This window comes from Xylocopa sonorina, chromosome 4 (genome assembly GCF_050948175.1).
Source record: "Xylocopa sonorina isolate GNS202 chromosome 4, iyXylSono1_principal, whole genome shotgun sequence".
Classification (NCBI taxonomy): domain Eukaryota; kingdom Metazoa; phylum Arthropoda; class Insecta; order Hymenoptera; family Apidae; genus Xylocopa; species Xylocopa sonorina.
In genome coordinates this window covers 4,570,189-4,585,883 of record NC_135196.1, presented here as the reverse complement: position 1 = coordinate 4,585,883, position 15,695 = coordinate 4,570,189, and the positions used below count along the sequence as shown (strand labels likewise).

At 40.9% G+C, this 15,695-nt stretch overlaps 1 protein-coding gene across 2 annotated transcripts in view; it reads right to left on the bottom strand.

Annotated features, from left to right (window-relative positions):
- Positions 1–15,695, bottom strand: part of LOC143423255 (uncharacterized) — a 56,183-nt gene that overhangs the window by 4,639 nt on the left and 35,849 nt on the right. For both annotated transcript variants that reach the window (XM_076894447.1, XM_076894448.1), the window contains exons 2-3: positions 14,472–14,798; positions 405–2,256 (exon numbers count right to left, since the gene is read on the bottom strand). In XM_076894447.1, the coding sequence (XP_076750562.1) occupies positions 405–2,256; positions 14,472–14,790 (2,171 nt within the window). In that variant the 5' untranslated portion in view covers positions 14,791–14,798. The remainder of the gene's footprint in view (positions 1–404; positions 2,257–14,471; positions 14,799–15,695) is intronic.

The window sequence follows — 15,695 nt, the reverse complement described above, 5'->3', positions numbered from 1 at the left end:
GAAGACTTTATAGAAAATTCCACGTGGAATAGAATGAAAGATTATAGATATATGAAAATTGTTTTGCGTATATTTAATAATAGTTTATCGAATTATTAAAATGAAAAAAAAAGAAACAAGAAGCAAGATAATCATTTGCTATAAACAATATTGACTGATATGCCACGAGCCAAGTGAAGTATACGTAAAGTTCCAAAATCCCCAAACGAGGACCACGTCAGTTAATGACTTAATTCATAGCTTGCTATCATCACCCCATATCTAAACTTCTACTCTACAACCCAGTGCTCTTTAACGAAGCTCACTTCCAACAAACTACACCCTATCACGTTTCATTTAAACTTCTCCAACTCTACGCAGTGCTGTGCAACTCCTCAGAACTCTGGCATTACACGAAAACGTACCTGTGCGCTATTCCATCGCTCTCCAGTTGAACGACGATGTACCGCAGCTCCCCCAGCCGTTGCTGCGCCAGTCTGATACCCAAACTCTCCTTAGGGTCCCTCTTGTGCAGCTGCACCAGCCGACACCTCCTCACTCTCTTCGGTGGCTGAATAATGTCGCTGAGGAACCTGGTCTTGTCCTGTTGCAGTCGCATCCGATGCGGCGAAATATCGAGCGACTTTGGCGAGGCCTGCAACCCGTTCAGCCCGTTCCCGCAAACCGGGAACTGGGAGTTCATCGCTGCGTCGTCGTACGTCTGATGAATGCTAGGCAGCAACCTGCCAGAGTTGCTCTGGTGCCACCTGAGTCCGTCGATGCCGTCGTTCAACTCGGAACTGCCAGCCCTGACCGCGTCCGTCTCGCAATTCTTCCTCATCCTCGACTCGTTCTCTTGCTCCTGGCACTCGCTGGGCGTGGAACTCCTGATGGGCTTCTCCAATTCCGAGTCGACCACGCTGCTAGTGTCTGAACTGTCCGTGCACTTCAAACTGAGGCCCTCGTTTTCTGACGCAGCTGCTGACTCTCCTCTGGGCCCGTCGCTGTCGTACCCAGACTCATTGGAGCTGACATAGTGAGACGAGAGCCTCTGCTCGCCACTTGGCGCTGAATTCCGCCTGTGGTTCCTCAGCGTGGCCACCATGTCTAGGTCGACGTTCAACGAGGACGTCTCAGAGTACCTGGACTCGTTGATCCTCCCAGCAAAGTCCACTCTATCCTGGCCAGCCTCTGGATGTTGGACATTGTTGTTACCACGAAGAGACATGGGGCTGCTGTCGTACGAGCTGTAGCAGCCAGTGTCCTCCTGTTGAAAATTATCGTCGATCCTCTCCAGGTGACTGGGGTTCAAACTGTACCTGTCCTCGCACCTGCTCGAGCTCTTACGAAACTCAGTATAAGGGGTACGCGTGGTTTTCGAGGCGGATGGCGGTTCTTGGGACTTGTTGGGACTCCCTCTGGCCAGGTTCCCGTTCCTGGCGCGGCGTCGACCAAGCGTCGTGGTCCCAGTGTACGTGTCCTCGATCTTCAACGCGGGGAAGTGCTCCTCGGAGGCGGTCTTGAACAGCCGCTCGTCTTTAGACGCGAACGTGCTGTGACGCTCCTCAGGCAGGACGGAGAGTTTCGATCGCAGGAACGCGTACGGGAAACTCGACTTCTTCGCCTCCTTGAAGTCGCAGCTGTTGCTCTTGCGCATTGGCGAATCGTTTCGCGACTGGTTAAAGTCGCAGGGGCTGAAACTGGTCACGGATAGGTTCCCAAGGGGGTACAAAGGGGCGGATGGATCGGTGATGTGCTCGTCGAACGCGTCGTCGCTTTGACGACCAGTCAGATTGTCGCAGGACACAGTCTTGTCCTTGCGACTCGCGATCTGCAGGTCGATCCCTTCCGAAGGGTCGTCGCCCTTCACGTAAGTTGGGCTGGTGTTCAGCTGGCTGGTGCTGCAGCTACGGAATAGGTTCTCCTTCTCCGGTGTTTTCAGTCTGTCCTCGATGTTCTGGGAACGCCTGTTGCCTCGAGCGGAGTTCAGCATCCCCGTGGAGCCCATGCGGATGAAGAACGATTTGAAGGGGGAGGGTGATCTGTGGCACGTTCCCGGTATTCTCTTTTCCAGCTTGCTGTCCAACTTCAAGTCTGACAGCGGTTTCTCTGGCTTCGAGTTGATATTGTTGTTCGTCGTGGCGCAGTTGTTGTTATTACTGGCACTTTCGCTGTCAGATCTTTCGGATATCGAGCAGATCGTTTCGCGGGAGCCAGCCCGACGGAACGAGTCTATCTTCTTGCTCATTCTGCGACCCCAGACTCCGAAACTCGAGCCTGAAAGTAACCACAGTGTTATACACGAACCTTTCTAAATAACAAAATTTTGTACAACCTAATGTAGGTTTTAGTTTAAGGACAGAACTATCTGAACCTGACAAGAACCGCCATAAGTTACAGAACACGATCTAAGCCAAGCAACGAATCATCTCTCGTACGGAGAAACGAAGGATTTCCAAGAATCCGTCCGCGGGGTATTCAGCTGCGCGAGCGTTCAGCAGAGAGGCAGAAGAAGAGATACCGGGCCCGTCCCACGGGGACGAAAAACCACCCGTCGGCATCCTTATTCGCGGTCGACATATGGTCGCCCCCGAGTACGCGCAAGAGGAAGCCCGGGAGCGCGTGACAGCGGCGAGAGCAGGTCGGGCCGATGGTTCCGCGTATTTTGGGACTACTTTTTCGAGGTGTCGGGCCGGTTAACGGGGCCTGCCCGCTCGCTCCTATGCGATGGCGAACGATTGTCAGGCCGCTCAGGTATCGGGTACACGTGTTTTGCGATAACACGGGCGAGCAACAGACGGAGTGCCCGATACCGGCTCGTTAATCCGTTGCCCCCGCGGTTTCTTTAATGGCGTACAAGCGGACGCCCATCCGCTTGGTTATTCGAACCGCGTGATGGATACGTCGGCTCCTCGCGCGGTACGGAAAATGATGGAATGCGTGCTAACGATCGCAGCCACGTACCTGCCGGGGTTCTGGGTCAAGGATCAATTGGTTAATGGGAACTTGTGGATTTGAAAGTCGCCGGTTTGATAAACCACGGGTGGACTCTGGCTAATCATTTCTTCTGCGGCGATGTTTGGGTATGGGAAAATTGGGAGAAAGGAATCTTCGAATCGAGTGATAGAAATAGTGAACACTGCATTGGTGTTTATTAATGAATATGATTTAATATAAACCACGGGTGGACTCTGGCTAATCATTTCTTCTGCGGCGATGTTTGGGTACGGGAAAATTGGGAGGAAGGAAATCTTCGAATCGAGTGATAGAAATAATGAACACTTCGTTGGTGTTGAATTATGAATAGTATTTAATGTATTATTGGGAAATGTATTTCTTTGAGAGGACATTTTTTGATAGGTAGAATTTAGGTTCTCGTGAGGATTAGGGAGAAAGATGTTAAGTTGAAGACACGTGGGTGTTGGATATTTTTTATTTCAATCGTGAAACGTATTAATTGAAATTTAGACTCAGGTTTATGTTTGTTTGTCACGGGTATTCTAATGATTACTATTACGTAGTATCGCATCGTGATTCTTAAGGTATAACTACTGCAATGATCACGTAGAACAGTACGTACGATACGACTTCTTGAATTAAGAAGAAAGGCAGTAGAAGAATTCGGGTAACTGAAGTTCAGAGCTCATTAACGAGACGAGCTTTGCATTTCTTGACACGATGGGACGCCTTTGTAGGTTGTAACGAGGAATATTCATGAATTGAGAAATGGGTCAGGATTAAGTAACGCTTTACCGTATCAAAGAATGGTTGTAACGAATACAATCTCGCTCCATAATTCATTAGTTACGCGCGTGCATGTAACGCGAAATTAATTTGCTAATCATATTAAGAAGAATGAGAAATAAATTTTCATTTTCAAGTGCTGAATAATTATAAGTATCTGTCTTTCGATACTGTTCCTTCTAATGCTTTGAAATTGATTTTATTTAAAACAAAAAACTTTAATTAATTTTAATTTCCAATCTACGACGACATGAATGCAGTTTCTACTTTTATTCTTGTTCGAAAGGGAAAAGAAGAATAAAATCAAAATTAATACAGACGATAATTGTTTTCAAGCAGACTCGCGATGCATCATTACTTACTCTCATTGTATTGACGCCTGTATCAATATCAAAGCCTCCAATTTCGACGATATCAGCTGGCATACGCGTACCGCCATTGTGTCTTAATACAAATTGAAAGATAAAAGAGCGAGAATAAATGGCGGAATGGGACCGCGGCTAGTAATTCCTCGAATCAATCACACGGTATAAAACGAGAGAATTCGTGATAAATCGAACGCGTCGTGACAAGTGCGATGACTTACACTCTCATTAAGATAACGAGTTGCATCCGTGCATCGCGGCGCACAATTAAAGCACGCGCGTGTTTCCATGCGAGCGCAATCAGCGTCATATACAGTTCGACCGCGATGACGCCGGAGCGTCATCGCTTTATCCTTGATTAATTAGCCTCTTAATTAATCAACCCCGGAACGTCGCTCGACGCGGCGATAATTATCTTGGGCAACGTGGCGAAAATGATTACAGTTACTTTCGACCGTGCTTTTAGCTACAGGCGCTTTAAGTGACATCCATTTTTCTGCCCAATACGGGTAAAACCGTGGGAAAGATTTTGACTAATTAAAAACGCTCAGAAAGTAGTATCGCGTACATCGAAAATAATATTTCAGGTTAATCTCATCGGCTTTCAAATAGCGCATCTTTTGCATAAATTGTAAAATGTAATTTTTGATAATATTGAGGGAGAGAGAGAGAAAGAGAGAGAGAGAGAGAGATACGACATAATTATAAAGGAATGTGGATGAGATGATAAATGAAGTGTATAACTGTCGTAGATTTCTAATGAATAAATATCTAATATTTTCTCAAATGCAAATCAATTAAAATATTAAAATTCTATTTCTAAGTAATATTCTATCATATACTATATGGTTTGTGCTTTTAATACATAAAAGATTTCTGAAAGATTATCGCACGTTTATATATTTTTTCTTAAATAAGATATTTTATGTTGAAATAAATCTTTTATTTTATTGCAACGAATATTTAAGTGATTCAGGATTGTCAGTGATTCAATTAGAGGCGAACTTTCGTTCAAAGTTAGCGTTCCTATATCATTTTCCACGTCGCATAGCAGAATGTCATCTGTTTCTACGTAATAGTAGTCACATGTCTGCAAATCGCTTCCTCAGCTCGTCAAGACGAGTGATTAATCTTCCTATTTCACTCGATGCTTCTTATTTCAACGCAGAAGTCACTATAATATATCTCATTTCGCGTGAGAGACATTTTTTATGACATCCTGTAAGCGTTAGGTGTCTAAATAAATTTATAACACACTACATGTGTACGTTGATACATGTTAGTTTGTAAAATGTTGCATAATATGACACTTTATGAAATTTGAATTATATGATATTAATAATAATTAGTAACTTATATATGATATGGAAACTGGACATTGGAACTCTATTTTTTATTGCAGACTATCTGCATATTTTAATTATACAATAATTGAATTCATCTACTATCTATTTTTGTTTCAAACCTTATTTATTATAGTAATATTTTATCAAACAAAGATTATGAATCAGCTGTAAATTATTGTCATATACAATTACCATAGTCGACCATAAGTTTATATGTAACTCTACATAAACTTAAAAGTAAAAGCCACTCTTTTCAATTTCACGAAGTATAATTTTGAGCGTGATAATTTCTACCAGATATCAATTAATCTGTAGCAAGAAAGAGACGATTGTAGAAGATTTTTCTCACAACTCAAACTTAACTTACCCCTTACTTTGTCACTCGAAATCAATCATAAAAATGTCTCCCATGGAATAACGAAACATCAGCCTGACCTCGAGTAAACAATTCCCAATCAATTTCCTAATAGACAGAAGCTCGAATCAGTATTAAAAATACGACATCCACCACAGGAGAGTAATCCACGAACAGAGAGAAGTAAATTCTCTTCATAATTAAAATAAACGTTACTAATGATCCCTCGCGCGACCTTATTGACCCAGCTACGTGGATCTCGGCTACAGAAACCAGGCGAGATTTTTACGAGGCGAAACGTATTGCATCGCAAACTTGTTAGACGCGATTTACACACGCGCTAGAGAACTGGTGTTCTCCCTTGGCTACCCCCTCGCGGCAGCGCGCAGGTCGTGTAATGACAGCGCGTTAACGTTTTAATTAATTAATCGTATCATGCGTAACCTAGCGTATCGCGATAATGGCGAACAGCCCGGCCCCGTTAAGTCGACGAGTACTCAACAGCCGTTTCCGCAAAAAAGCAAACTGACTATCAACCGGACAATTTGTTGCCCCTGTTCTTGGTCGTTCGAACGTGTGATTAAATTAGACGGCCGATCGATCGTTCGTCGTCGAGTCTGTTCGAATTTAGTGGACGTAAGAATTAACCTCTGATTAATCGATGCATTTTAATTAGGCGGAAACATCGGTGGCCGTGATTGAGGAGCATGTTTTCCGTTCGAATTTATTGCAGTGTATTTTTGAAACTATTTAGTTTGTAATTACGTAGAAAATATTAATCTTCTTGAAGATTGAAGATGGCAGTCCTCGAAAAGAGTTCAATCAAAATCCCCTCGAATCCAATAGCAACTAACTTTGACAAACACTGAATTTTATACTTTGTTCAAATGTTAGAGTCATGATATCACAAAATTTGAATTCGAATAAAGACACGATTACCAAACATACAAATTTCGCCATTTTTATCACTTTAATAAAGTTCTCAATTTTAACTCACCGCCTTCGTTTGCCTCAAACAGCTTCCTCCCTTACACACACTGATTTCTAACAGTAGAAACTGTAATTACAGTACTTTCAACGACCATCACAATCATCTAAATTCCAATTCACAATTTTAATAAACCCTGAAATAGTTGGAAACCACTAACAATACTCATTGTGAAGCACCAAAAGAACATTCGTCGCTTCCAAAAAATCCCACTGTCCACCAGACAGTCCATCGACTCGGCTGTAATTCAAGGTTGTCACACACCATCGGCCATCCGGTAATGGTTCACGCGAATCACGAGACGAATTCGCGAGTCAGTCGCGCGGAATCGCGGCCTCGAATCACCTCTCCGTGCGAGCAGAATCGCCAGCCTGTCGATTCAGTTCCACGGTCGCACCCGATGAATTACCGCGGTCGTAGCACCCTTTGCACCGCCGCGACGGGGTGGCTGCGCTCAGCCCTTCGAACGAGACAGAAGCGGGGCGAATCTCGCGTCGAGGAAAAGGCACACGACGAAACGCGTCGCCACTTCACGCAGACTGTTCCCAGCGAGTAAAGACGACGCGAACAGGCACGCGCGTCATAATTCGCGGTTTAATTCCTCCGGGAGAAGCCACCGTGACACGGACGGAAACGCGCGGGCTGTTGTGGAACCGCGAGCAAGAGGCCGCGCCGCGAAACTGTTCCGCGACGCTTTTCAAAAGCTAGACGAGGATTTCTGCCAGACGCTTTGCTCGCTTCACGAAATGTGGAGAAGCTTCAATGCTAAGCTCGCGCCTGCTAATTTCGTGTGGGAATATCGTTGTCGGATCCGCGTGCTGGGTTCTGGTTGCATTCTGCACGAGGGTGAGAATAATGGGGACTCAAGGATTTGTCAGGATTGGTTTTGTTTAATTTATTTCTGCCTCTGTTTATTTTTTATGCCGATGAAGGTGATTGCGAAATTATTTATCTTCAATTGTCGAATTCTAATTGATGGAGCTTTATTGATGAGACTTGATACGATTGTAATTGAGATTGGAAACTGAAGGAAGTTTGATGGAAACCGCTTGGGTATAGGAAATTATGTTATTTGCTTTGGAGTTTGCAATAGCGAATCACAAGATTTTTAAATTTCGTATTCAAAAATTAAGAAATATAATGAAAGATAATTCTCATAATTAATTAATTAATAATTGATAAATGATTTAATATATTAATTCGTTAGTTTTCTTTAAGAAATAAAAGGGTAAAAACTCTTTCAACTCGCATAATAGAATCGACAGACTCTTTAATTATAAAAAAAGGAACAGTTGCTTTTAACCTTTATATTATTTGCTTTTACCTCGTTCGAGTATTTTTATTAGCTGATGAGAGTTTTATTGTACACTAATTATCTCGTAACCAACCATTCAATTCGTAAAAACTCGAGGTGTTAATGGAGGATGCGAAAGGTCGTGTTAAGTACCATTGATAATTATTTGGAAAGTGCGAAGTAGCATGCGGTACGAAAAAATCCTTCAAGCTAACAAACGTTAACGAGAAGACTGGCCAAGTATTACAGTTTAAATCGACAATTGAGTTACTCTGCAGCTGTAGAACTTATCTGAAATTTTACTAAATAAATAACAGATGCATCAAACTTCCACATTTTTCACTCTTTACTTTTATTACCAAATGCATACTTCATTTATTTCGACGCAACTACGAATTTCCATAAATGTGCGCATTCTATTAACGAAAGAGCAACTGTTACCCCAAATTGGACAGAACAAACAGATCCATCGACACGAGTAAACCTCGATCCAATCGCCATCCCTTTCACCATCGCTATAAAGCGATACGATAAAACAAGTGCCGCTAATTACGTTTCGCAATCGGTGGAAAAATACGTAAAAGACCGATCGCGTTCCAGATCGAGGAACGGTGCACCTGCGATGGCGTCCAGCTGCGCTCACCCGAGTTCTAACGAAGCGAATCACTCGCGTCGCGGTTAGTAAGAGGATGCGAAGTTCGAGCGTTAGCGCGGCGTGTCGTTAGGTTGGCAGAGAGGAAGGTTAAGGTACCGAAAACATCGGGAGCAACAGTACTTCGTGATCCGTTGCCACGAAGCGAAGGACAGTGAAGCCATCAGAGCGTGCAGCTCTCTATACGAGAGGCATTTAGAGTCGCCACATCAGGAAGCGGTTTCCACCGCGTGTTCCTCGCAAAGAAAGGGGCAACGTGACTCCGATGCTATCGTTTCTTTTAGAAAATTCGTCTCGCGCAGGTGATTTTTAAGACTCTACCGACCAACGATTTTCAGAGACCTCGCAGGACACTTTCACCGAGTGATTTCAATTTTTCGACATTTTTATTTCCCCGCGGAGATCGTCCTCGTTGAGATACTAAACCGAGTGGATTCACTTCAGGCAGTGATAACGGTCAGAGAAGCTTCGAAATTGTTATGACAAGAAATTTATCGCTTCAGGAAATGTCTCTGAATGAAGCGTATTTTTAATATGGAGCAGAAGTTTGATCTGGCTAATGAATCTTTAAGACTTTAATGAAAGTTAAAGATATTTTCGCGACAACTTCAAAGGGTGAGATGGGGCCTTTCATGTACTGATTCAGTCACGATTTTTCTGTTTATTTGAAAATTATGTTAACGATACGTCTTCGTGCTTTGGTAAACTTGATCCATATGTAACAAATAGTAATTCTTTAGAACTATGCGGAAGATTTTTTGATTAACCATTTATAATAATTGTTATTTCTTTTGTGATATTTAATTGAATTAAAATCACGTTTTCCTGTTTAATTTCTGTATCCTCCCTGTTGCATTAATTTTGTAACAACTAACTAATTAAAATTGTGTTTTTTTTATAAGTTTCGCGCCCCTCCCTTGCGTCAATTTGAACCTTTTCATAATTGTTAATTTTTAGAGTATTCTACTATAATCGAGACTCTATTGCACACATATATTACCTCACTCTTTGCAATATATGTGTTCAACAGTCAACAGAATCCGAGTTTGTCGCGTGAGAGTTTCTCATTCGCTCGCGACTATACTTAATCCCGTCCATTTCTGACCATTCGAAGGTACACTAGGCATTATTCTATGCGCAAAACCAACAGTTCGGGAAAGCGACAATAAAGAGGGCAACAAAAGTATTGGCGCAAACTGAAGATAGTATAACTCTGGTTAATAGCTACTTTACTTTTCTGGTCTATGATTACTCTAGCAGAAAGCAGTAATCTATCCACGATATTGATGTAAAGTAGCTAGAATCAAGGTTACCACTAACCGTACGCGTATGAAAAACGAGTGATCAAGATAACCGCTGTTTTCTAATGGTTCGCATCCGTTTTGTTTACATAATAATTATGAAAAACCGATCGATCTCTTGGTTTCGTAATAACAGGATCGAACTCGGTGCACTCGAGTTATTAACCTTGGTGCTCCGATCAAATGCGTTTGACCGTAGACAAGTTTCGTTTCGCGTTTATATGCATGCGTTCTATGAATAATTTATGCATTGTACAATTTTATTACATATTGGACAGCTTGTTTTATTTCTAAAAATTAGTCTACGCGTGTTACTTCATATTGTACCGTGTACCAACTGTCAATATTTATTTATTCTTGCACTGCGGTTCTATTCAAAACAAATTCGTTATATGCAGTTTTATTTCTAAAAATTAGTCTACATGTATTACTGTATCGTGTCAATATTTATTTATTCTTGCACTGCAATTCTACTCAAAACAAATTCGTTATATGCAGTTTTATTTCTAAAAATTAGTCTACGCGTGTTACTTCATATTATATCGTGTACCAAACGTAAATTTTTATTTATTCTTGCACTGCAATTCTGTTTAAAATAAATTCGTTATTATATTTTTCAGCATTCCACGGTTTTGTCACAATTTTCCAATAAATCAAATTTCTTTTCTGTAAAGGTTTAATTTTTATTTTCATCAAGATCTGTGCTGATGCGCTTTACAGACCTGAAATAAAATTTAAAGAGTTACGTAAAAAGAATTTTATTTATCAGAAAATTGTGATAAAGCTGTGAAATCTGGATAAATTCTAATAGATTTATTTGATTCTTATTTTAGCTCTGTAGAATGCATCAGGATTTGTGCTGATGCACTCTGCAGACCTGAAATAGTAATTAAAGAGCTACGTAAAAAGAATTTCATTTATCAGAAAATTGTAATAAAGCTGTGAAATGTGAATAAATTCCGATAAATGTATTCGATTTTTATTTCAGCTATGTGGAGTGCATCAGGATTTATGTCGATGCACTCTACAGAGCTAAAGTTTGAAATTTGCGTTGAAACCAAAAGTGACGCATTGAAAATGGTAAGACATTTCAAGAAATTGTTCAGAGGAACGAATTTAGAGAAAACGTCCACCACGCAACCAGTTGAACTTTGGATAATTTCACGTATCGCGTGATCGCGCTTGCGATAATTCGCAGATTGCACAACAGTTGCACGTAGCGATGCAACCAAGTCCGCATTCCTCTATGAACCACTAACGTCTCGTTCCTTCGATGCGTACAAGGCTGCGTGAGATAATTCAAAGAAACCGCAGATGTCCCCCAGAGATAAACTTCCAATCGATGTCAATCCAGAGATTTTCCACTGATCCCTCGGGAATTCGCGAGAATTCCGCTTCCATTGCCTCGATGGACGTGCTCTAACCTAATCTAACTAAATTAAACCGGACAAATTGCCTATCATTCAATCGACGCGCTCGAGCAAATTTAATCTTCAATTATGTTAATCGAGTATCAATCGCGTTAGTTCAATTCGATTGAATCTATCATATTCCTCGATCGAATCGAGGATCTTCCTTTCGAGATGATGACTCGAAGCATTCCAATTGGTCACGAGTTTAGAAAGTCGATGAGTGATGCCGATTTTCTGTAACCGGAACACGTGAACATCGATTTGGAACGGTATCATTGTTTGTGACAGCGGATATGAATTAGTATTCTTTATGCCAGTGGAAAGGAGAAAGAAATGGTGATTTAGAGGTTTCGTAATACTTGGTGGACTGATTTTAAGGCTGAACAACGTGCTGGTAAGAAACGGGCTTGAATAATGGCAAGTCTGTTGTGATAGGTTGGAAAATAAATTGCGATAAGATTAGAAAATCTTTTACTGTTCCACGGTTTCAAAAGTAACACCTGTTGATTTCAGATAATTAAGAGGTACGAATCGATCAACGTCCGTCCGATTCTCAATGATTCTCTGTGCATTGTGAAAGCAATGGAACGTAATTAGAAAATTTTGTAATCAGAATTCCCGAATTTTTCAAAATGCCGTTACAAACCATTTCTGCGACACGGTTTTGGAAATACTTTTTATCAAAGACGAGCAACTTTCGCCAACGAACCAAAAACACGACTTGGCTCCGTAAACTTTTCGTCGCAGGCATAAAAACCTGATTTACTACATTTTATTGAAACTTCACTGAAACATAAATAATAGCCAGCAATAAATGGCTTTCGAGCGTTTCGCTCGTCCCGTTTTTTTTTTCTTCTTCCAGCCGCGGTGTTTGCTAACTACGAGAAAACATAAAACAGTCATTAAACGTGTCCTCGACAGTTAAACGTCCATTAGCACGAGAAAACTGACGGCGTTTATTTGTCCCTACGGATAATTATGGACTCCTAACTTCGCTAGGTGTATTACGAATCGCGTCATCGGCTACTTGTATCCCACTCGATCTTCGCATGAGCCATAATTTGTTTGATTGCTGACAACGAACATTACGACGTCTCTTTCAGCTCTTTTTCTACAGGTTCGTGCGTGTAACGCCGCCCGTTCGCATTTCTGTGTCATCGGGCCCGCGTACGAGACGAGCGGAATGGTTGCTCGTGTAATAATTGCGATGCCGAAAAAATTAGTCGAATCCGTCGATCCCTTCAGCGATATACTAAATTGCGACTGGACAAGGCAAAAACCGGCGAGACGTGCTATTAAGAATCGTCGACCTTGCTTCTTATGCATCATTTTTCGACTTGACAATTTTTACAGCCGTGTTTTACATGCCGTCGCACGTTTCGCGAGAAGCAAATCAACATTTCTTGACACACGTGTATCTACGAAAGTGTATCTACGTGTTTGCGACAAGTGAAAGCAAAATTGAATTCGAATATTGATTTCTGTCGTAAATTTTTGTTTGAATGCACTGATTTTCATTTTGCGTTTGAAATCAAAGAGTTAGAAATCCGATGCTAAATTTAAAAATTGCATTTCGTGGATTTATGATTCGAACGTTTAATGAGTTGAGAAATGTAAAAGCGTTGCAGTATATCTAAAAGTTATTTAATTAGAAACCTAACAGTAGAGCAGATCGTTCTTCTAGATTAATCGAAAACGGGAAGCATTGGTTAATAGCAGAAGCTATAAACGGGCTGGCTATAATTATTTACATATTAATTAACATTTTCGAAAGCTAGTTTCGATTAGAGTCAGTCAGTCATTATTAGCTTATCCATTAATAGTCATAACGTGTAGAAACGAATGAAATTTAATTTGGCGTGCATTAACCCCGGGGCAGACGTACTAATTTCAAGCCCGACAAGCTGTCACACGGACATTTAAAATGTGCCATTCTGAATCGTCTACGATTTGATTTAAACAGAGAAGACGAATCTGATAGACAGAAATAAAAACAGTGAAAACTTACTGAAAACTATAATACTTTAATTAAAATAATTGCTTGCAAATAAATCCTGAATGCATCAATTTTTTTGTTGATACTAAATATTCAATTATTAGGTTATATTAATGTTTAGATAATTCTATTTATATTAATATTCTATTCATATTAATATGTTATGTTATGCGAGGAATAATTTACTGTTCTCCAAGATATACGACTTTGATTTTTCCACGTGATTGCAACTGTTATAGTATGAAAACATCGAGTGATATAGTACTGCTCTATACGTATATCGAATCATACACGAGATAGAGTATATTATCTCATATTCAGTGTCAATTGCTCGTTTAAAGTAATTTTGCTTCAAATATATAACAACCCTTTATGTTACGATTTCAAATCTATTGAAAGTGTTACTGAATAGACTTGAAATTGGATGCAATCTAAATCCAATACCACTACTTTAACCTTATCCTTCATAACCCTGTTCATATTTCGTAAATATAAAGCAATGTAACTTTTAGTGTATTTGCACAACTATTTTTCTACAAATAAGAAACATATCTTCCACATTCTTCTTCTCACAATGATCCTACACTTATGTTTCCTTCTTTACAACAACTTGCTACCAAAAGTAATTATCAAATAACTGAACTGTAATCTTACAACTCAGACAAATTTTACACATTCTTCTGAGATAATCAAACAAAAAATAATTAGCTATTTCCTCGCGTTATATTTCACTCAATTCTTCATTCGCAACGATCCAATAACTACCAAAATCGAATTCATTTTACTCTCGTTTTCATCAACTATCATCAACCCTTTGCATCCAAACGAAAAAGTGACAGTTTAAATAAACGAAACATTCATCGACAGATTTAACTAGCAATTCGTTAACAGAATAAATGCAAGTCGTCGCGATTTTCTTTCATTCTTACTATATTTACATTGTTTTTATAAAGCAGCCCTCGATGTTTGAAGAGATTTATTTTAAATGGCTCCGCTGAGGACACCTCGAGTGCAAAGGGTTAAAAGACAGACAACTCACCACGCTGCTTCTCCGGCTCGTGCTCGACGATGAACGCAGGCACGGCCGTGACCATTTGGTAATCGGCCTCGACTGCGTCCTGCTCCTGTTCCTGTTTGCTAGCGAGCAACGCCTGCATGGCGCTCGCGCCCCCGCAGCTCCTCCTGGTGTACTTCGTCCTCGAAACCCTCAGCAGGGCGGCTGGGCTGACGCTCTGACAGTTGTCCCGCGGTGTCCCAGCGGACGTCCCAGGCGGCTCGTCCAGGGTCGCCGGGCTCGACAACGAAAGGGCGACGTCGTCGGCGCTGTGGCGCCTCGACTTCGACAGTCGCTTAAACATCCTTCCACCTGCGGACAAATCGATCATTTCTTGATGTTAGCGTCCGTGTTTCAGGTTTACGCTGATTACAGTTCAGAAATACTTAGAACATCACGCGTGAACGAGAAGATCATTTGATATGGCTAGGTTCCATTCAGATTGGTCGAGTTATTGTATATAAATGAAAATTTCATAGTTCGTGAAATCGTTTTTTGGGTTTATGGAAATCGAGTTGATTCAGGTGAATCGAGTTTATGTTCGTTTCAATTGTAATCCGATATCAAGTTCACTCGACTTCGACAGTCGCTTAAACATCCTTCCACTTGCGGACAAATCGATCGTTTCTTGATGTTAGCGTCTGTGTTTCAGGTTTACCGCGACTACAGTTCAGAAACACTTAGAACATCACGCGTGAACGAGAAGATCATTTGATATGGCTAAGTTCCATTCAGATTGGTCGTGATATTGTATATAAATGTAAATTTCTTAATTCGTAAAATTGTTCTTTGGGTTTATGGAAATCGAGTTGGTTCGCGTGAATCGACTTTATGCTCGTTTCAATTGTAATCAATGATTTCAAGTTGTTTCGAGTCAAGTTTGGGTAGTCTAATTTTAAATAGCGAAGAATAATTGTTACCGTGTCTGATGCAAGCTTAATTAAGATATATTCAAAAATACATTCCTACAAATTATTTACTTTTTTATACTTGTAAATTGTTTGTAATGGTAAAAAGTAGTGACAGTGAGACGTTAATGGTAATAAAAGTATTTGCAGGAAGTGAAGTACGCTGTCGATAATAGCGCAGATGAAAAAGTACACCGCGGGTTCTGTTCAGCGGGTTTTCAACCGCGTTTCCTAGAGCCACTCTCATCAATCCTTCAGATTTTACGACGCAACGCCAAATACACCGATTTATGTGTGCGTT